At 38.2% G+C, this 20,864-nt stretch overlaps 2 protein-coding genes across 2 annotated transcripts; one reads left to right on the top strand and one right to left on the bottom strand.

Annotated features, from left to right (window-relative positions):
• Positions 1 to 8,800, bottom strand: rmdn3 (regulator of microtubule dynamics 3). The gene is made up of 12 exons (XM_082148630.1): positions 8,387 to 8,800; positions 7,670 to 7,841; positions 7,171 to 7,308; positions 6,031 to 6,352; positions 5,472 to 5,574; positions 5,204 to 5,264; positions 3,723 to 3,798; positions 3,549 to 3,626; positions 1,639 to 1,737; positions 1,479 to 1,532; positions 1,185 to 1,265; positions 1 to 463 (listed from the first exon to the last, which is right to left on the bottom strand). The coding sequence occupies exons 1-12, from the start codon at positions 8,541 to 8,543 to the stop codon at positions 377 to 379; spliced, it is 1,428 nt and encodes a 475-aa protein (XP_082004756.1). The 5' UTR covers positions 8,544 to 8,800; the 3' UTR covers positions 1 to 376.
• A 715-nt stretch (positions 8,801 to 9,515) lies between these two features.
• Positions 9,516 to 20,804, top strand: zc3h14 (zinc finger CCCH-type containing 14). Its single transcript, XM_082148603.1, has 17 exons — positions 9,516 to 9,668; positions 10,183 to 10,225; positions 10,737 to 10,851; positions 11,211 to 11,251; positions 11,351 to 11,510; positions 12,314 to 12,632; positions 12,722 to 12,891; positions 13,010 to 13,107; positions 13,739 to 13,867; positions 13,959 to 14,036; positions 14,616 to 14,781; positions 15,562 to 15,761; positions 16,922 to 17,063; positions 18,689 to 18,825; positions 18,920 to 19,002; positions 20,409 to 20,515; positions 20,595 to 20,804. The coding sequence occupies exons 1-17, from the start codon at positions 9,633 to 9,635 to the stop codon at positions 20,596 to 20,598; spliced, it is 2,028 nt and encodes a 675-aa protein (XP_082004729.1). The 5' UTR covers positions 9,516 to 9,632; the 3' UTR covers positions 20,599 to 20,804.
• The last annotated feature ends 60 nt before the right edge of the window (positions 20,805 to 20,864 follow it).

Below are 20,864 nucleotides of genomic sequence, written 5' to 3'. Positions count from 1 at the left end.
TACTGAGACAATTGTGGAATTTTATTGTCATATTTCAGGAATTCACTTCATTTCAAAATGAAATCAAACATTAACATCAAACATCATGTAACTGATAAGACTAACTGATAAATAATTTCACAGCCTGGTTAAATATAAAAAAAACAAGGAATGATCGGAGTTGCCTTCATCTTTTTTAAAAGGAATTAAATGCAGTGTTTTATGTAGAAATGTGAACAATAGTAAATAATATTATATATAATATTGAGGGGTTTTTTTTCAGATTACTGGAGGGAAATTATCCATTTTAATAACGCACATCCATTGTAGACATTAAATAAATAAAATAGAGCACATATTTGGTGAAATTAGATCACAGTTTTCATTAGACCCCACCCTAATGATCGATACTGCTTTTCGATAGGTCAGCAGTGCTGTCAATCAAAGCCTTCAGCTCCTCCTGTAGAGCGGCGCTGTCCGAATCCTGAAGAAACAGAACAATCAATCTGAGAAATTAAAACTACAACAAAAAATGTCACATGACGAATCCAAATGCTGCCAATCCTAGTGAAACTATTAATGCCCTGTTTACACCTGGTATTAAGATGCGTTTTGGTCGATCGGATCACAAGTGGACGACACTAAATACAGGTGTAAACGGGGTCTAAAACGTTTTGAGTTCGATCACTTCCAGAGGATGTTGAAAACACATTCGATCTGATTGCTTTCGTAGTGTAAACGCTCATGAGGTCGAATGTGTTCAAACAGCCACAAAAGACCGTCTACTGACTTAATGAGTAACATTACGGGAAGAGCTCTAGCCAGACGGGATTTAAACTTTAGCTGGAGACCCAAGTTTGGTTTGAAGATGAAAAACGTACCAAGCTCAATGTTCTCTCACCACTCCTGATTTCTAACACACACTCACAGCGTTCGGCTGGTCTTGTGAATTTCAGAGCAGAAACTAAAGCTGATGCTCTCCGTGTTTTTCCGTCGTCTCCGGTCGTGTTCATGTGTAAATTGCATGAGCTTATTTTAGATTAGATCGAAAGATCTGAAAAAAACATAGATCCTACCCTCGAAGAAATCAGTACAGAAGTGACTGAAAGTGGACGAAAGAGACGGATTAAAACACCAGGTGTAAACTTGTGATCCGATCTTAATACCAAGTGTAAACAGGGCCTAAGAGTACGAATGCACTTCACCTCATTTGCTCCTGCTGGTGTGCTCAGAGATAACTGGACCCAATTTCTGGCCTCTGACACGTTTCCGAGCTCCTTATGACACTGAAAACAAGGATATAAATGCATCTTATTACAATAAGAAATAATTTTTAAAGCTGTTCTTTCACAAATATGTAAAGGCATGCAGGTCTGGAATGACATGAGGGTATCTCAGTGGCACAATTGTCATTTTTAGATGAACTGTCCCTTTAAGAGAATGACATGACTTGAAGAATAAACCCATTATGTGTTGTGTAGAGTAGACAATACAGTTACCTTGGCGATATAAAGCCGGACTGTTTTAGAGAATCCAGGATTTAACTCTTCCGCCTAGAGATCGGACGATCGGAAACATCAGAGCATGTTTGATGAAGCTGTCAATCTCAGATCCACATCATTTCATAATACTGATCAAAGACTAGCAACCAATCGATACCTTGAGGAAGTTCTCCAAAGCTTCATTCAGTGAGGATGTAGGAGGAGTTTCATAAAGCGTGGCGGCAGCTTTCCTCTCCAACCAACCCAGAGAGCTCACCTACAACACACACAGACCTTATGAGGGTTTGGTACAGTCGTCTGAAAGTGGTTAACATTCTCTTACCGTAGGTTTACATGCATCCAACGTCAAAAAACACAAATTTTCTGCAGCATCACCTCTGTTCTCAGTGTCAAAACTGGTTAGATCAAGGATTCAGCCTCTCTAAACCCCTCCTCTGCTCTGATTGGTCAGACGACCCAGTCTGTTGTGATTGGTCGACCACTTACAGTGCGTGACAGAAACCAAATGCCCATTACCATGTCTGAATTACAGCACCAGATCTTCCTCAGCACTTGTAAACACAGTGATATGAACAGTAACGAGGGAGTCGTTGTTCGTGGGCAGCCAATAAAGACCATAGGTGGGTATTATGCAAATTTGTTACAAATCTACATAGGTTCAAGCAGCCGCGGCGCTACCATTGGGCCCGGGTGGGCCTGGGCCCACCCATTTTAGGTCTGGGCCCACCCATTTCTACTATGGTTTTGTACGTTTCTTCGTTCGGATCTATTTGCGATCCATTCCATTCTAAACAAACAACGCAGTTTACATGCTTCGTCCTTGTTTCATTATTCATTAAGATAATAATGAATAAATGCACGCATAATTATCAGTGAACTTGATAAATGTTGCAGATATGTTTTGCTATGCACAAACAAATGACTTTCAACTTATGTGTGCAAAATTCAGAATAAAATGAATGTGCAGCAATTTGTACAAATAGAGAGTCTGTAGGTCTACTATACGTGTTGTAGCCATTAAATAAGCTCATTTAGTTTCATATTTGTTAAAATATTATAATGTTATTTTTTCATCTATGTTGATTATGAAAAGTGAACCGCATGAGTAAGATAGGATGCGCAATATATCGAGAGACATGGCGTGGGTCAGACATGATTTTGACCACTTAATTAAGTTTTGTTTTGTAGAAAGACTTTTTTTAAGTGAATTTCGTTTTGTATAAATTGTATCTTAATTTTAATAAAAAAAATTATCAACCAATTGCCTGGAACCAAGAAGCAAATATAGCAGACGATATAGGCCTAATCATGGAGGCGTCCGCTTGTGAACTGGAGCGCATCTCATTCTCATCCTAACGAAACTCAGCGTAGGCCTCACAGACATGAAATATATCTTAAGAAAGCTTGAAATGTCTTTTTAACAATTTAAAACGAAAAGAAATAGGCTACATAATCAGAGATGTAATCCATGATGTGCATTTCTCTCTATAGGCGCGTTCACTACGGAGATATGGCGATCGACAGCTGTTGTTGGTGTTAATAAACTAAAAATAATAGGCCTATAATTTTACTAAACAATAAATTAAATGAAATTGTAATTGTATTAAAAAAGCAACAAAAAATTCCTGTTCAAGTTTTCTTTTCTTTTTTTTACCTATGCTAATTACGCATTAAATTCAGGTAACTGTTAGGCTACTGAGTCGCTGTCCTCAGTGCCCAGAAAAGCGCTGAAACGGAGATGAAGGGGAACCCGTTTTCTTTTTTTCTTTTTTGCCTTATTTTAACTGGCCCATCCAGTTTTCTGGAGGCCCACCTACAATCAAAATCCTGGCGCCGCTAGTGGGTTCAAGCAGGAAAAAAGATTACTGAGACTCGTTTCAGGCAGTTTAGAATCAGTTCTTTCTTTTGGGAGACAATAACTTTTATCTTTGAATGTTTGCAGACCTTTTACGTTCACAAACAGCTTTATTACACACTAAATGAAAGGTAATATCTGAAAAAAAGCGCAATAGGGGCTTGTTAATTATTGCTGAGATTGTAGGCATTGTTTGATCAGTCTGAACCGACCTCTAAACACCAGCGGCCGAGCAGGTAGAAACAGGTCGGATCATCGTCACGCAGAGCCAAAGCTCGATCCAAATGCTCCTGTCAGAACATCCAGGAACAAACACAGTCATTAAACACACACGCCTGAAGTCAATGAAGGAAGACACTCGTGTTCATCTGAGATCACTGGCTCACCTTCAGAACGCGGCCGCTTTTCAGTTTTCCGTGAATGCTCTCGTACTGTGAAGACAAGCGTGCGAGGACGGCAAACCTGACAGAGAGTGCCGATGTATTATGAACTACAGACGTTATAAATCATCTCATACAGCAGAGGCGAAGGGTATGGAAGTCTGTTTTTGCCACAGAATAAAAAAATAAAATAAAAAGGTAATCACTTTTTATCTCACAATTCCAAGTATATTTCTCCAAATTTTTACGTTTTTCTGGCAATTACGAATTTATATCTAACAATTCTGACATTTTTGTCTTACAATTAGGAGTTTATAACTCACAATTTTGACTTTTTTCTAGCAATTACAAGTTTATATCTTACAATTCTGACATTTTTGTCTTACAATTACGAGTTTACAGTGCTATGCATAAGTTTAGACACCCATGCTAAAGTTGACTAAAAAGAGGAATAAAAAAATCATCTTTAGGAAATTGAACTTAATGCCTTAATTAAAAAAAAATAGGAAAAATCCAACCTTTAAGGACACCAATTTTCTTTGTGAATGAATAATGTATCGTAAATAAATAAATGTTCTTCCTTAAAATACAGGGTGCATAAGTCTGGACACCCCTATGTTAAATTCCCATAGAGGCAGGCAGATTTTTATTTTTAAAGGCCAGTTACTTCATGGATCCAGGATACTATGCATCCTGATAAAGTTCCCTTGGCCTTTGGAATTAAAATAGCCCCACATCATCACATAGGCTTCACCATACCTAGAGATTGGCATGGAGTACTTTCCATAAGATCATCTCTCAATGCAAATCAAACCAGCTATTAGGCTAACTGAAATAAAACCATGCCAATCTCTAGGTATGGTGAAGGCTATGTGATGATGTGGGGCTATTTTAATTCCAAAGGCCAAGGGAACTTTATCAGGATGCATAGTATCCTGGATCCAAGAAGTAACTGGCCTTTAAAAATAAAAATCTGCCTGCCTCTATGGGAATTTAACATAGGGGTGTCCAGACTTATGCACCCTGTATTTTAAGGAAGAACATTTATTTATTTACGATACATTGTTCATTCACAAAGAAAATTGGTGTCCTTAAAGGTTGGATTTTTCCTAATTTTTTTTTATTAAGGCATTAAGTTCAATTTCCAAAAGATGATTTTTTATTCCTCTTTTTAGTCAACTTTAGCATGGGTGTCTAAACTTATGCATAGCACTGTATATCTCACAATTCAGACTTTTTTCTCGCAAATTGCGAGTTTATATCTCACAATTCTACATTTATTTCTTACAATTCTGAGTTTATATCTCACAATTCAGAATTTCAGACTTTTCCGCTCACAATTCTAAGTTTAAATATAAACTCAGAATTATGAGATATAAACTCACTACTGTGAGAAAAAAAAAAGTCTGAATTGAGAGAAAAAGAAAAGAAATTATTCTGTGGCAGAAACAAGCTTCCATAGAAGAAAGTGTGTGCTGTTTTCATACCACTTGTGACAATCTGCACTCAGTCCATTCCTCATCAGCGCTGCCTCGGCTTCATAATGACCTTAAGTGTCAAAAGGTCAAAGGTCAGTGCATTTACAGTATATTATAAGCTGTAATCCAATTCATAAGGTCCCTAGAGAGTGTTTAATGCTTCCTAATGTAGGATGCTCAGCAGGGGCAGTGACTTTCTCACAAAGCATGATGTTAGGAAGTGTAGTTCACTTCCTAGTGTGTGACTGGAACGAAATGTCACCTAATATTTCCTCACCTTGCTCTGCGTAGTTTCTCTTTTCTTCTCTGTTGTCCGTCGTCTCACACACGTCGCTGTAGGCACGAGCCAGTCGCCACATAAACTCCACGTTATCAGCATACTGACACACATACACAAAGAAGCACAATTTTGATTACAGTTGATATGATTCAGCTTTATTTTTATGGTTTTATCATTTCAAACAATCTTTTTTGAAACATTTAGTTTGAACAGTGTAAATATGCCATCTTTTTTTTTTTTTTACTTGCTTTGAATTTTTACTATAAAATATGGGGTGGATAATATTTTTTTTCTGTTTGATAGAAGTCTCTTCTGCTCACCAAGGCTCCACTTATTTAATCAAAAATACAGTGAACCCTTAATATTATTACTATTTAAAATAACTGTTTTCTATTTAAATTTATTGTAAAATGTAATTTATTCCTGTGATGCAAAGCTGAATTTTCAGTCTTCAGTGTCACGTGATTCTTCAGAAATCATTCTTATATGCCGAGTTGCTGCTCACGAAACATCTCTTTGGTTATCATTATATGCTCTCTAGATATCAGTCGCTCACCAGTGGTCTGTTCTCCGTCAGCAGCTTGAAGCCCTCTGCTTTTTTCCCAGAGTCCCCTGCATGCAGCAGATCACACTGGGCGAGCAGGAAGGAGAGTTCAGGGCTGGGACTGTCCGTTAAAGTGTCCACCATTAACCCGGCATCTTCATCATCGTCTTCCTCAAGCTGCGAGTCGTCCTGTTGCAGCGTGAGCACCGTGGCACAGCTCTGCTCTTCCTCCTCATCCGAGTCTCTGCCGTCATCCTCCCCATCTTTATCCGTCTCGCGATCCGTCTCTCTGTCCGTGTAGTCGGACTCAACGTTGGAATATGCCGTGGAGTATCTGTGGAAGAGCTCAGTTGCTGAAATGAACACAACCTCGAGAGCTACACATCATCCTGTATATACAAACATCAAATGTGACACCGCAGCTCTAGAGCCCTATTCGGACGGGATTAACTCTGCAAGGATAGATGGAGTAATGTAATTTACCACAGGACGTCTGTAATATTAATGGCCAGTTCGCACGGGATAAGAGATCTCAGTAAAACTAGCAGAAGTGGGAGGAGTAACTCGATTTACACATCGCCGTCACTCCTGTCGTCATGTGTGTATTACGTTGCTTCCTGATATCACGTGAGCAAACACATATAACCTATATTTTATTTATATATAAAACAGTTATGTCCGATCGAATGATGTATTAATTAACTTCAGATTAACTTTGGATTGTGTTGGTAATAGGCACTTATCTAACGCTAAAAGAAGTTTCGTGCCTCTAACAAGTGCTTTCGATCTTCTTTCTGATCTGAAAACACTTGAGTTTTTGTCCCAGCGTCCAGAACACAATTGAATGCTTTTTCAAGCGTCTCCATACTTGAAAAACTGCGTAAAACTACTTTTAAACACGAAATGACGAAATATTTACGTACATGTTTACAGTGGGTCTATTCACACGGGATTAGCATTACCTGAGGTCATTTTTCCGGACCTTTTTAATGAAGGTAAACGTCGCCGTAGTCTTCACTGACATTAATGATTACTGAGATGCACATTCGGACGGGACTAAAATCACAGAGAAGCTCTGGTAATTATTACTTTACCCCACCTCTCCATGTTAAACTAGTCCCGTCCGAATAGGGCTGTGACACCGTGACATACCCGACTTCACTGTCGTCATACTGACTGGTGGCGCCGGCACTGGCGGTGAAATAAATGGAGCTGGAGCTCACAGATTCAGAGCGTTCCCTCGGCATGAACCGCCGACGCCGCGATCTCTGACTCTCCTCCACAGTCTTCCTGAAGTCAGAAGAAAGAAGACAGAGAATAAGATGACAGAATGGAGACAAGAGACTCAAATGAGACAAGAGAGTCAGATGAGACAGTAGCGAGACTCAGATGAGACAAGAGAAGGTCAGAAGAAACAAGAAAGAGAATGAGAGGAGAGAAAGTCAGCAGAGACAACGGAGACTTAAATGAGACGCGTCAGGTGAGACAGGAAGGAGACTCAGATGAGACAAGTGAAAATCAGATGAGACAGAAGAGAGAATGAGACGAGAGACAGTCAGATAAGACGAGAAAGACTCAGATGAGACAGGATGGAGACTCAAATGAGATGAAGTGACAGAGGATCAGATGAGAAGAAACACTGATCACACACTTGACATCTTCAGCGATGGTGGTGGTGATGTCCTTCAGACCCTCACGCAGCTCTGCGATCTCATTCCTCAGACTGGACACACTCTTCATCACCTCATCCAGAGTCTTCCTCAGCTCCACATGCTGTTCAGGAGACAAACCCCTCACTGCTGCAGAAAGAGCCGCAGAGTCCACTGAACACACACACACACACACACAGAGAGCAGCTCATCAGTGTCATACACATGTGTACAGTGTGCCAGATCATATTTATTGTGTGATATACAATGTTTTGATAGAAACAGAGAGAACATAATGATGATTTTTATTTTTTTATTATTGGATGCCAGTCACATACAAATAATAAACATAACAATAATCCAACATATAGTGTAAAGATATTAAACAAATATAGACTACAATAAATAGGAAGAGAAAATAAACAGTTTAAATTATAAAATAACAATACAAGTAAAAAAGAAAGAAAAAAGAGAGAAAATAATAAACAGAAAAAATAACAGGTATGAGATCATCATATAAATAGCATAAAAGCTTCACACAGAGACCTAGTACGTGCGTGTTGCTTAACTATTCAACCCAAGTAGTAACTCAATATCATTTTTCATATCTATCTGAAATAACAAAAAGTTGGCTTTCCCTTTAGCCCATTTTTGTTTATGTATAGTATTTCCCCATAAATGATGATGATGATGATGATGTATGGTGTTTTGGTCCATACCTGCGTCATTCTGCGAGCCGGAGCTCGTGTTGTGCAGCAGAAGGCGTCTGTTTCTCCGCCTGAGAGCCTCTTTAATGATCAATACTGCGATCAGGCCGGTGCTGAGAGTCACACTGACACCGAGACCGATCAGTGCGCTCTTCCCGAACCAGCTCATCGTGTCCTGTCCGGAAAACCCCCCTATCTCCTCCTGTATCAGTACATCAGCGTTTCTCTCGCGCGGATCTAACTCGCTGTCACTTTATTCATCCATGATATAAGTTAGAGATATAAACATAGCTCCGGCTCATATTCTCACTCTCGATTATTTAATCTATGCCTAAATATCTTAACCGCATCAAACTTACGCTTTTTGACAGCTGAAGACATGCGCGTGTTTGTGTGAGAGAGAGAGAGAGAGCGAGTGTGTATGTGGGCGCATTAGCGCAACCTGGCGGACAGGAGGTTTGACGCTAAAATTGTTTTTCATTTTACAAACTTGTACATAATTCAGATTACAATGTAATATTTACATTATATAACAATAACATTATTAAAAAAAAAACATATTGAAGAAGAAAACAGAAAATAAGGTGAAAAATGACAAAATTTCAAATAAAATACTCAATAAAACAAAGATGAAAAAATATGTAGACTACAATAATAATTCATATCAAGGATCACTGACAAATAAGGTGGAGAAATATTTTTAAAAATCAAGTTTAAAATATGCGCCATGTTCCTATAATCTTTGTATCCATGTTGTTTTTAAAAAAGTTTTTACCATTTTCTATAAAAGTTTTAATAACTCATTTGGTCTAATCATCAAGTATATAATAAAGTAAAACTAAAAACACTAAATATAATAATAACAATAATTGTAATTATTATAATTATTAATCAATGCAAATCAATAATTTTAGCAGTAGCTTTATTTATGTCAAAAGCCGGGATATACATTTACATTTTTTCAAAAGGGACTTTGAATTTTGGGATTCAAAGCAAAAGTGTCCAAAAAGACATTTTAAAAAATGAGTGTAGCTTTCGCTCACTCGTAAATTTGTTCAAATTTGTATTAATTAATAAAAAATCATAAAATAAAATAAAATTATTTTGTCGAACTGACTTGGCTGCGCATGCGCAGTATGAATAGACAAGCCGGACGCGAGGCCTAGCAACAGCAAAACTCTTCCTCTTTCTTATTTCTCTATGTTCTATTAGTTTCAATACTATCTTAATCAGAAGAAAAGCAACACACCAAATAATTATGGAGATCGGAACGGAGATTAGCAAGAAAATAAGGGTAAACACTTTACAACGCGTTGAATTCTGCGCTGTTTAGCGTGTTAGCTTACTGCATAACACAGTTGTTTCAATGTAACTTAGCAGCTAACGTATGTGTGCTGTTAAGTGCGTGTGAACGTTATTGCTCGTTTTTTGTCTTTTATCACCGTTTCTTTTATTGAGCGTTTGGAATGTTTTCTGTACTTTAAAATAGAGTAAAGAGTTTGTTCGGTTGTGTGTTTTGATAACATATCTTCTCTAAGTAACGTTACCATGGTGTTATTTGAAGGACGTTGGGAATAAGTTACCATGTAATAACTAAGTTAAATGAGCTTATTTTACCATGTATTTACATATTTTAAAATGCCATGTTATTGTAATGTGATAGCATCACTATAGCACTACTACAGTGCTTTGTCAAGGTTAGGTTAGTGGTAGTTATTGTTTGTCTGTTTAATACTCATGAATCAGTGCAGACAAAGTTCTATATTTAATCATTTTCTCTTGTAATATTGTAATCTAATGTTTTTCAGGCCGCAATCAAAGGAAAGTTGCAGGAGCTCGGCGCTTATGTGGGTAAGAAGTCCAGATCAACAGGATCTAGTTTTGATCAACTGTATTGAGTTTTCATTAGTTATTGTTTGTAGTGTTTGCTCCAGAAAACTGTAACAGGAAAATCTTGTCTGCAAAACAGGAAGTTCAGTAAGTTTTCTAGAGAATCAGATCGAAATGACACTTACAGACACTTACGTTTTCACTCTTGCACCTTGACTGGCATGACAGAAACTTTATATTTGTATTGCAAAGAGATATTCTGCAATGTCAAATTACAATAGAGTAAATAAACAAGCAAAATGAGTAGCATTAAGTAATATAACAGTGCTGAGTAAACTAAGAAAGCAGCAACTACATTTAAACGATTGGAATAAATTAAACAAATTAGTTGTGATCATCATTATCCAGGGTTAGATTAGCAGTCAATTCTTCCATCCTCATGCATGTGTAAATTATGTTGTGTTATAACTTTATTAAGCTGTTTAATATGATGGTTCACTGGATTAAACACTTTACCGTTTGTCTCTGTCAGACGAGGAGCTTCCGGATTACATCATGGTCATGGTGGCCAATAAGAAGAACCCGCAGCAAATGGCGGACGATCTGTCCTTGTTTCTAGGAAATAATACCATCAAGTTCACTGTATGGTAGGTGAAAGTCTCCCTCTCTAGATTGTGATGTTTGGTGTCTCTAAGACTTTTATTTTTGTTTTTTAAAATGCGTCTCACCAAGACTGATCAAAAATACAGTAAAACAGTAATATTGTGAAATATTATTACAATTTAAAATTATTGTTTTGGATTTCAGTACATATAATTTATTCCTGTGATGCAAATCTGAATTTTCAGCATCATTACTCCAGTCTTCAGTGTCACATGATCCCTCAGAAATCATTCTAATATGATGATTTGATGCTCAAGAAACATATATGATTATGATCAATGTTGAAAACAGTTTGCTAAAACCCAGTAAAGCAAAGATTTAAAAAAAAAAATTTGCGTTGTAGGTTACATGGTGTTCTGGAGAAGCTGAGATCGGTTGCAGTTGGTATGATTCATGTTGGAGACGTTGTTTACACTCACATCATGTGACTTGTTGCATCCCATAGTGCATATTTTTTCTTAATTTAACTTTTTTCTTTTGCAGAGCCCACATCTGTCAGTCCACCCGTTGTGCACTCGGAGACGAGCATCCCGGTGGAAAGCAAAAGGAGGGGGGCGGAGCCTCGTGCTCTCGCCGTTTCCAGCTCACGCTCTGATAAGGTGGAGGGACGCGTCTCGAGCTCCGCACACGAGAACCGCACCAGGTATTTCATTCTCATGAGTGGATCAGCAAATCACTGTGAATTTGACTTGTGGCTGCACGATATGTCAAAATAAAATTGATATCGGGACATGGCTCGGTGTGATTGTCAAATTACACAGCCTGACATTTTAATTACATGATATATGCACTTCCGGTTTCAAACTGCATACATGTAAATTAACACACGGTCTGAAACTGGCAGGGCATATTTTTATTTGTTGGCAACCCATCAAAATAAAAGCTTGATGGTTCACCATTTGAAAATGAAAACATTTTGACATAAATATTAGTATTGTAATTTAACAGTTATATAAAATATTTGTATTTTGAAATGTTTCTTATTTTAAATGTAGACTATGCTAATTTTGGCCCTCTAGCGTGTAAAAACTGCATGTATTTTGTGGAAGAACATTGTTTTGGTTGTGCTTCGGCTCTGAGCAACTGCGGATGAATATGGTTATCCTGTTGCTCATCAAACATTCACTATTGGCTTAATAGATATAACCAGTTTAGATGGAAAGGATCTCTTGCTTAAGATGTTACTGTAGCTTTAGCCATTAATAGACACGGTACTTCCTTGAAGATAAATTCCAGCACAGCGTAACAACCACCATAATGAAATGACCCTTCACAATGGATAATGCTTTACAGTCGACTCTGTTAGAGAGCTTCATATGGCAATTTATCTGTTCAATAAAATACCTCTCTCACCTGTTGAGTATTAAAAATGGCAGTTTTTTTCCAATTTATTATTATTTACATTTGACTTAATCATGATAACCATTTATTACAAACTCACTGTAGTAGGAGAGGCTCTTCTGAAAGACCCTCCAGACTCACATCCGCTGTCAAACCGCTGATGGAGGCATCGGCTGAAGCTGTGATTGACATCAAGCCTGACCTGGACGATGACCTCATTGGCTATGACCCCCTGGAGCAGAGCTTGACCTCGGGTCACACACAGGCTTTATACAGCCGATCGACAGCAGAGAGGCCTCGGCCAGCGGTGGAGTCGTCCAGGCGGACGGCGGACGCTTACAGATCCACAGACGTCACGAGAGGTCAGGAAAGGTCAGGTTCCAGCCATGAGCGGGGCTACAGGAGTTCAGCAGAGAGCAGCAGGGTGAGTGGATTTCGATTAATTGAAACATCAGTTCAGTCCTTCTCTGATGCTACAGCTCTTCACCTCAATGATTGTCATTCTGCTGGCAGGATTTGTACCGGAAACGAAAGGCGCCCATGGCCAGTTCAGTGGTTCGGGTTCACAGAGGTCATGACCACCGCGGGCAGGAGGCTGACGATCTGGAGGAGGAGGAGGATGAAGATGAGGAGGACTATGGTATGGCCAGCAAAGTGTCTCTGCCATCGAAACCTGAGCGCAAGTACGTCCCCCTCTGAAATAATGGAAAAGACATTTTTGAAATAAGGATGTTTTTGGATATTATTGCCAAGATTGATTTAGTCCTAAAAAAGAGTTGGTGTTTTGTGTGTGTTTCGCAGGCCTTCTCTCCCACCAGCCAAACAAGCCAACAAAAATCTAATCCTCAAAGCAATCTCAGAAGCTCAGCAATCCATCAGCAAGACCACTACATACACAGGTTCAACATTTGCATTTAATATTACAATTACTAATAAACAGAGCAATTCCAATAGGATCCTCACACCATCGGTGCTCGGGCCCTAACAGTGGTTTTAACTTAACAGTGCATTTATTAAATATTGAATTGACCTATTGACTTAAATATTTGAGAGTCGATCTGTCTCAACTTTTTTCTTAATATTTGAATTGACTTCTTACATATTTATAACTTTTGTCTTTTTTATATTACTATTTAGGTTTCAATTTATTTTTATTCCAGTTTTAATTTGTATATATTTTCCATTTGTAATTTTAGTGTTATAACCTATTTCAGTTATTTGCCAAGGTAACTTTTCTCCTTTTTGTTTTTAATTTTAATGGGGTCCTGTTATACTTTTTACTTGTTTAACTTTCTTTAGTGTGTAATGTCGCTGTTTGGTCAAGAAAAAAGTTCCAAAGCACCAAGTCAGTCTAAAGGGAGTTATTCTCGATATCAGTGTTTCTTTCCGAGAACGAACACGTCACAATGTTCCTCATTTAAATAATTATATCTGATATTTATATTTATTTTATTTCAGCTTCATTTCAATTAACAGAAATGTTTTTATTAGTTTTAGTTAATGTAACTTTGGTCTATATCTCATGTCCAGTTCCCCAGCGGCAGACGGTCCCTGTAGCGCCACGGACGCGTTCGGCCAGTGACGAGATGAGTAATGCTGCAATCCGATTGGTCCAGGAGCACCTGCACGCTCTCATTCCCCAGGATACGCTGCACAATAGTGAGTTTAATCTGTTGCTTAAAGAAATATTGTGTCGTCAGAAGGAACTAGAAATCAGACTTCACGTTTCTTTCTCTTGTGTGTTTTGCAGCCCAATCCAGACCTTTAGCATCTCGTCTGCAGTTGGAGCTTCCAGACGAGGACAGCCGAGAGCAGCTCAGTGAATACGGTGAGAGAGATGGCCTCATTTTGACCTCTTAATGGCAAAGTTCATCTTAATTGTATTATGGATGTCATTCAGTCACGTTCTCTGATGCTCAGTAGTTTCATGTTGCCAGACTTTTGACTGTATGGTCCGTAATATGCAGCTTACTTGATTGGAAAACCGCCCATGTAGACAGGAAGAGACTATCTGAGCAACATGTAAAGCAACAAACCAGTTTGTTTTTATTTGGCATTTAGACATTTGAACATACACCATATATCTATATAAGTTTGGGGTCAGTAAGCTGTTTTTTAAAAAACTTTTATTCAGCAAGGATGCATTAAATTGGTCAAAGGTGACAGTAAAGACTTCTAAATTATTAAAAAAATATTTTTCATAAATGCTGTTCTTGTGAACTTTCTATTCATCAAAGAATCCTGAATTTATTTTAATTTTTTATGTTTTCAACATTGATAATAAGATTTTTTTTGTTTTTTTTTTGAGCGGCAAATCAGCATATTAGAATGCTGCAAAACTTTAAAAAAATCTTAGCAATCCCAAAACTTGGGTCACTAACTCAGATTTGTGGTTGTTTTGATACAGAGCTGCAGGTCTTAGAGGCGGCGAGAGTCAAGGCCTTGGACTCGCGTTCATTCATCATGAGGAAACCAGAGCTGGAACAGACTCCTCCAGTCAGGAGCAGGCTTACTCCTGTCAATCAGAATCAGAATGAAGACCCGCCCACCACATCCCGAATGGTGCAGGCCAGGTATGACAGACAGGTTTCAATCAAAAACAACATTCGGGTCCATTTTTTTTATCCATATACAGTAGGGGTGTGAAGCGTCACTGGTCTCACGATTCAATTCAATTACGATTATCGTGTCTTCGATTCGATATCATGATGCGTTGCAATATCACTACACATGGCTACATTTTCGTCATTGAATACATGCAGTCAGATATATGAACTCCCTTTTTATTTGATCTGCTCCAAGAAAGTACACTCCCTGAATGTAGTCAAACAACACTTAAGTCTGAACAGAAGACGACAGGAACATTAATAAACACTACTAAAAGCACATTAAACTGTCAAGTAGTGTACTTAAATAACAATAACACACACGCTCACACACTGTAAATGTTAAGATAGTGGGTGCCTTTTTTATTACTCGCTTTTGTGTTTCGCCTCCTTCCGCCATTTTATGATAGTGAGACAAGCTCGTATGTGATGAATGACGTCAGAGAAACATCAGTAGGCTAGCAATAATTTATCTATTACTGCATCGATGCAGAATCAGATTTTCAACACCCCTAATATACAGTATTGTTCAAAAGTTTGAGGTTGGTAATATTTTTTTAATGTAGAAAGAAGTCTCGTCTGCTCACAAAGGCTGCATATATTTGATCAAACCTTGTAATATTGCAAAATATGATCACATTTATTTTATAAATTTTTTTGCTTTAGTATTTATTTGTAGCAGAAATATAAAAAGAAATCGTTCTGACTGTAGTGTACGTGCTCATATCCGGTTCTCTTCCCACACAGAGAGAAAGCAGAGGTTGCGGGTGGCTCAAGTCCAAAGTTCATCGTGACATTAGATGGAGTTCCCAGTCCGTTAGCCAACCGCACAGATCAGGAGATGGAGCCTGAGGACGAGTTCAACACAACCTCTGACCTTCCGGAAAATAACAGACCCAAACCTGACATCCACCTCAGACTCGGCACTGACTTTCTAAACACTAGCGGTAAGATGAAGATACTCATGTTTTAGATCTTGTATCATGTATAGCAATAACAGTGTATATCACAACGCGGTTATTTTTTCTGGAAAATGTATCCCCTTAAATGTTAGCAGGGGCGTCGAACTGGGGGTAAAACCAGTACTGATTACCAGGGCCCTTGAAAAGCCTGGAATATATTTTATTTTACCTGGATATTTTCATTTCCTAATTAAATTTCATAATGAATGTAAGATGAAATGTAAAGTTAGTGTATTGGCTGAATAAATTGGTTGATTGATTGACTGGTCCCACCTCTTGCTAATGCGCCAAATGGTTTAGTCCATCTGCACGCATTTTGTTTGTTAGTTAGTGGAGCATCTAGTGGAGCGCAAACTTCTGCTGTAGAAAGCCAAATCAGGCCACCAAAAAAAGAAATGAAAGACAGGAGAAGGAAAGAAAACAAAATGAGGGGAAACATTGGTAACTGACTTCTTTTCAAAGAAAGGTGAGCACAAACTAGAACACATCTATAGTGCTAAACTGCTTGAATATATCCGCGATCGTTAGTGCTAAAAATGAACTGAGACAACCCATTGAAAGAGCAGAACATACACTTTCAGATGATAATTTGGTTAGGCTATACATGTAATCTGAGGTAAAGGCTAAATAAATAAACTGTACACTAACAAAGCTGTTTGTATTAAACACATCATTATAATAGCCTAAATTGAAACCTGTTTAATTTTAAATGAATAGGCTATAATATCTAAAATTAGCAATTTTATAGCCTACATTGGGTGTTATACAAAAAAATATTGTAATATCATTTTAACCTTAACCTTAGTAGCCACAGTAAAGTAGGCTAGAGAATGTTGGGAAAGGAGGTTTGAAATGTGTGTAGACATGCACACACGACAAATTATCGGGGCTTGAGGAACATGGGGGCCCATCAGGACTGCCTATGCATAGGACCCAGGATCTTGTGCTACGCCCCTGAATGTTAGGGTTATTAATGAATTGCTCATTGTTTTTCTGTGGTAATGGACATTATGCCCGTTTAATTTTAATACTAAACCCAGACCATTCTTGTAATGTAGTTACATGACTCATTTATTCCAGCTTTAGTCAATGTTCCTCTCCAGTTTGTGCCTTGCTCACCCTCATTCTTTGTCTTTCTCCTGCAGATAGAGAGATGGATGAGGTGGAGGACATGGACATAGAGCCGGTTCAGGCTAAACGGCAGAAACTTCCAGAACGCTGCAAGTTCTGGCCTGCGTGCAAGAGTGGAGACGAGTGTTTGTACCATCATCCCAACACACAGTGCAAGTGAGAACATAGAAAAAGAGGCCATATTATGCCCATTTTGTTTTTAGGCTCTACTAGAATAGGTCTCCATGCTTAAATGTTCAAAAACTGTTCAAATATTTGACATTTTTGCAGCACCCCTCTTCCCAGTCTGTCAGTAAAGCTCTGTGTAGTTCCTGTCTCTATGAAGCCCCTCCTTCCGAAAAGCATAATGTGCTCTGATTGGTCGACTGGACCAGTGTGTTGTGATTGGTCAACCGCTTCCACCATGTTTGGAAATGTCACGCCCCTTACGATAACTGCCAGTTTCAACACTACTAACTCAACTCCTCTAGGCCCCGCCCTTTTATTTAGCATGTGCCTTGGCCGGAATTTATTTAAACGAGGAATATTGTCTACTAGAACGCTTTAGTCCAGTTCGCTTGAACAATAACCACTGGACTACCAGCACAATCAGTGAGTTTTTGTAACAAATCCACTGCCTTGAACAATATATTTCAAGACCATTTCAGTATCTAATGCCATGAGCGCTGAGACTGAACTGTTAGGGAATTTACAGTTAAGGACCCAAGGACCAGATATGATTAATGAAGACCAGGAATTAGAACTGCTGTCAGTTTTAGACAAGAGTCAGAATTAAGAAGATAGTTTGCAGTTTCATCAGGCAGAAGTCAGCTTCAAGACTCATTTACAACAAACTCAGCATTTATACCTTTCACCAAGGTCTTGCTTCAGGGTGAATGATTCTGATTGGCTAAGAAATAGATAAACATAGTAAATTTCCAACCATGTACTGATAGGCAGTAGACTCTTCCCAAAACATTCAGATAACATGTTTTTCTCTCAGTGAGAGGACGCTTTAATATAGAACTGTAAAGTAAATTATTTAACTAAGAAATGGTCACTTAAACTATTGGTTCCAATGACCCTTGTTGACCTATGATGAGCTAGAAGAACAGATATATGTTTTAACACACGTTGAAGACCTTTCTCAAACACAAAACGAGTCCATATTTCATCTCTGGAAGCTGAATAAGCAAGCTCTGTTGCATGGGCCAGACCCTCAGCAATCACACTGGTAACTTCTATAGACCTTATGCGCCAGAGAAACGAGGGCGCCGCCATCTTTAGAATATCGTCTTTGAACTTCCGTTTTTGCGGTCGCTCTGTATATTTCTATGGCATTGCTGTCCAAGAGTAATTAGCTTTTGAAGTGGATTTACTTAATGTAAAGTTAATGAAAGTTATCATGAGGATTGTAATGTTTAAAGCAAATGTCTTAATGTCAGTCGACAGGGAAGATTTTAAAACGAGCCGTTCATTCATAAATACGTAAGATCGCTGTGAAAATACAGACCGGAAGACAAAAGACAACGAGCGCAGCGCTAAAAAGGGGCGGGGCTACATAAGGTCTATAAGTAAAATCTCATAAGCTTAGAGAAGTCATTCAACTCATTTGATATTTAGAAGGAAAAATATTGATTAATCCCTTGATTATAATCAATCATTAGATATACATTAAAGCAGCAGAAGATTCCAGGATCCAGTCCCTTCAGAACTATCCTAATTATACAGGCCTCCTTATGAACAACTGGTCGTTTAGATGCAGTGACTGTATGTAAATATGTTTTTTGCTTCTGTTGCAGACTGTTTCCTAACTGTAAATTTGCAGACAAGTGTCTGTTTATTCATCCAAACTGTAAGTTCGATGCAAAGTGCTCCAAACCAGACTGTCCGTTCACACACGTCAGCCGAAGAGTCAACAGCAACCCTCCAAGAGCAGGTGTGTACGACAGATCAAATACATGGGGATGCGTTCAAAATGGCACTTTGATACAGCCGCTAACTTTTGACCTTGTGACCTTTGACCCCTGTAGCTCCAGCTCCAGCTCAGGCCAGCAGTGTGTGCCGTTTCTTCCCAGAGTGTAAAAAGCCGGAGTGTCCGTTCTACCACCCTAAAGTGAGTTTCACATCAGCCTGTTTCACTTTGACTCTTGAACTCCACATCATAAACAGTGTCAGTGAGAAACAAACTCGGATAAAGCTGAAATTTGATGTAGACATTTACACACATTAGAATGATTTCTGAAGGATCATGTGACTCTGAAGACTGAAGTAATGATGCTGAAAATTCATTTTTAAATATATGCAAATAGAAAACGGTCATTTTAAATTGTAGTAATAGTTCACAATATTCCTGTTTTACTGTATTTGATCAAATAAATGCAGCCTTGGTGAGCAGAAGAGACTCGGTGTAACACTTTACAATAAGGTCTTTTGTTAACATTAGTTAATGCATTAACTAGCTAAGTAGCAATGGACAATATTTTGTACTGCATTTATTAACGTTAAAGGAGAACTCCGGTCAATTTTAACATTGAGCTCATTTTTTTTGTAAATTTGGAGTGCTGTCAGTACAGAGAACAACAACAAAAATCAGTGTTGCCTACACCGTGTTATCCTCTTTTTAAAATTTGCACCCTATTGACTTCAATGGGGCAAGTTTTAATCCTGCTTTTAGCCTCTTAACATCCTTGATGTGTCATTACAAGTGCACAGCCAATGTGAGTGATTCCTTCAGAGTGAACACGGTGAATCTGACTGCAGTAGATGTGAAAGATATGAAAAAAAAAAAGTGATGTTAATTCAGTCAGCGCACATACCTGTATTTACTTCCTGTTTTCGGTCGAAGTCCACAGTAGTCGATTGTCGAGTTCACGCGCGTGATCAAAGGTAACTAATGAACTCGACAATCGACTACTGTGGACTTCTTGCCCCATTGAAGTCAACAGGGTGCAAATTTAAAAAAGAGGATAACACTGTGTAGGCAACACCGATTTTTGTCGTTGTTCTCTGTACTGACAGCACTGCAAATTTACCAAAAAATGAGCTCAATGTTAAAATTGACCGGAGTTCTCCTTTAATAACGTTATGTTCACAGTGCATTAACTTATGTTAACAGATACAACTTTGGATCTTAATGTATTAGTAAATAAATTAACATTGAGATTAAGAAATGCTGTAGAAGTATTGTCTATTGTTAGTTCATGTTAACAAATTAAACATTTTTGTAAAGAATGCTAAAAAAACATTTTAAAAAAACTTTTATTATTCCAAACTTTAACTGATACTTGAGTCGACATTAAATCAAAATTGACACGTTAACTTATCATGGGCATGTTATCCCAAATTTCGATTTTTGAATCTTGTTTTAATGCATTTTGACTCACTTATTATTATGATGCACGTATTAATTAACATTAAATCAAAATTGACACCGTTAACTTATCGTATGTTATTCCAAATTTAGATTTTTGACTCATGCATTTATTAATTTGCTCACATCCCTTCATGTTTGTTTTGCAGCCGTGTAGATTTGCGGCGCAGTGTAAGCGAGCAGACTGTACCTTCTACCATCCAGCTGTGGCAGTGCCGCCCAGAAGTGCTCTGAAATGGACCAAAACACAAAGCAGGTGCTGCAAACTCACATGTGATCAATGTGATCAGCGCTTGAATCAAACTTCTGTAATACTTGTGTTTCTTCCCCCACAGCTGAGTAACACTCGAAGCGATGGATCACGACTGAGCTGCAGCGTTTCTACTCTTCATGCAGAGCGTCTCTTCTGACATCATTCTCAACATCTTTGTTTTTGTGCTTTCACATTTTTTTGATTAATTTTTAAAACAGACGAATTTTATAAAATGCAACTTTCTGTAAACTGTTTGCAGAATATCTTTGGTGTATTAAATGTTAACAATACACACACATGTGAATGTTGCCTTTACTTTAGAAACATAGTGTGGATCTAACTTAAATATTAT

Source organism: Leuciscus leuciscus (assembly GCF_965113295.1).
Source record: "Leuciscus leuciscus genome assembly, chromosome: 19".
NCBI lineage: Eukaryota > Metazoa > Chordata > Actinopteri > Cypriniformes > Leuciscidae > Leuciscus > Leuciscus leuciscus.
The sequence above is the reverse complement of the archived record's forward strand: the minus strand, read 5'-3'. Positions and strand labels throughout refer to the sequence as shown.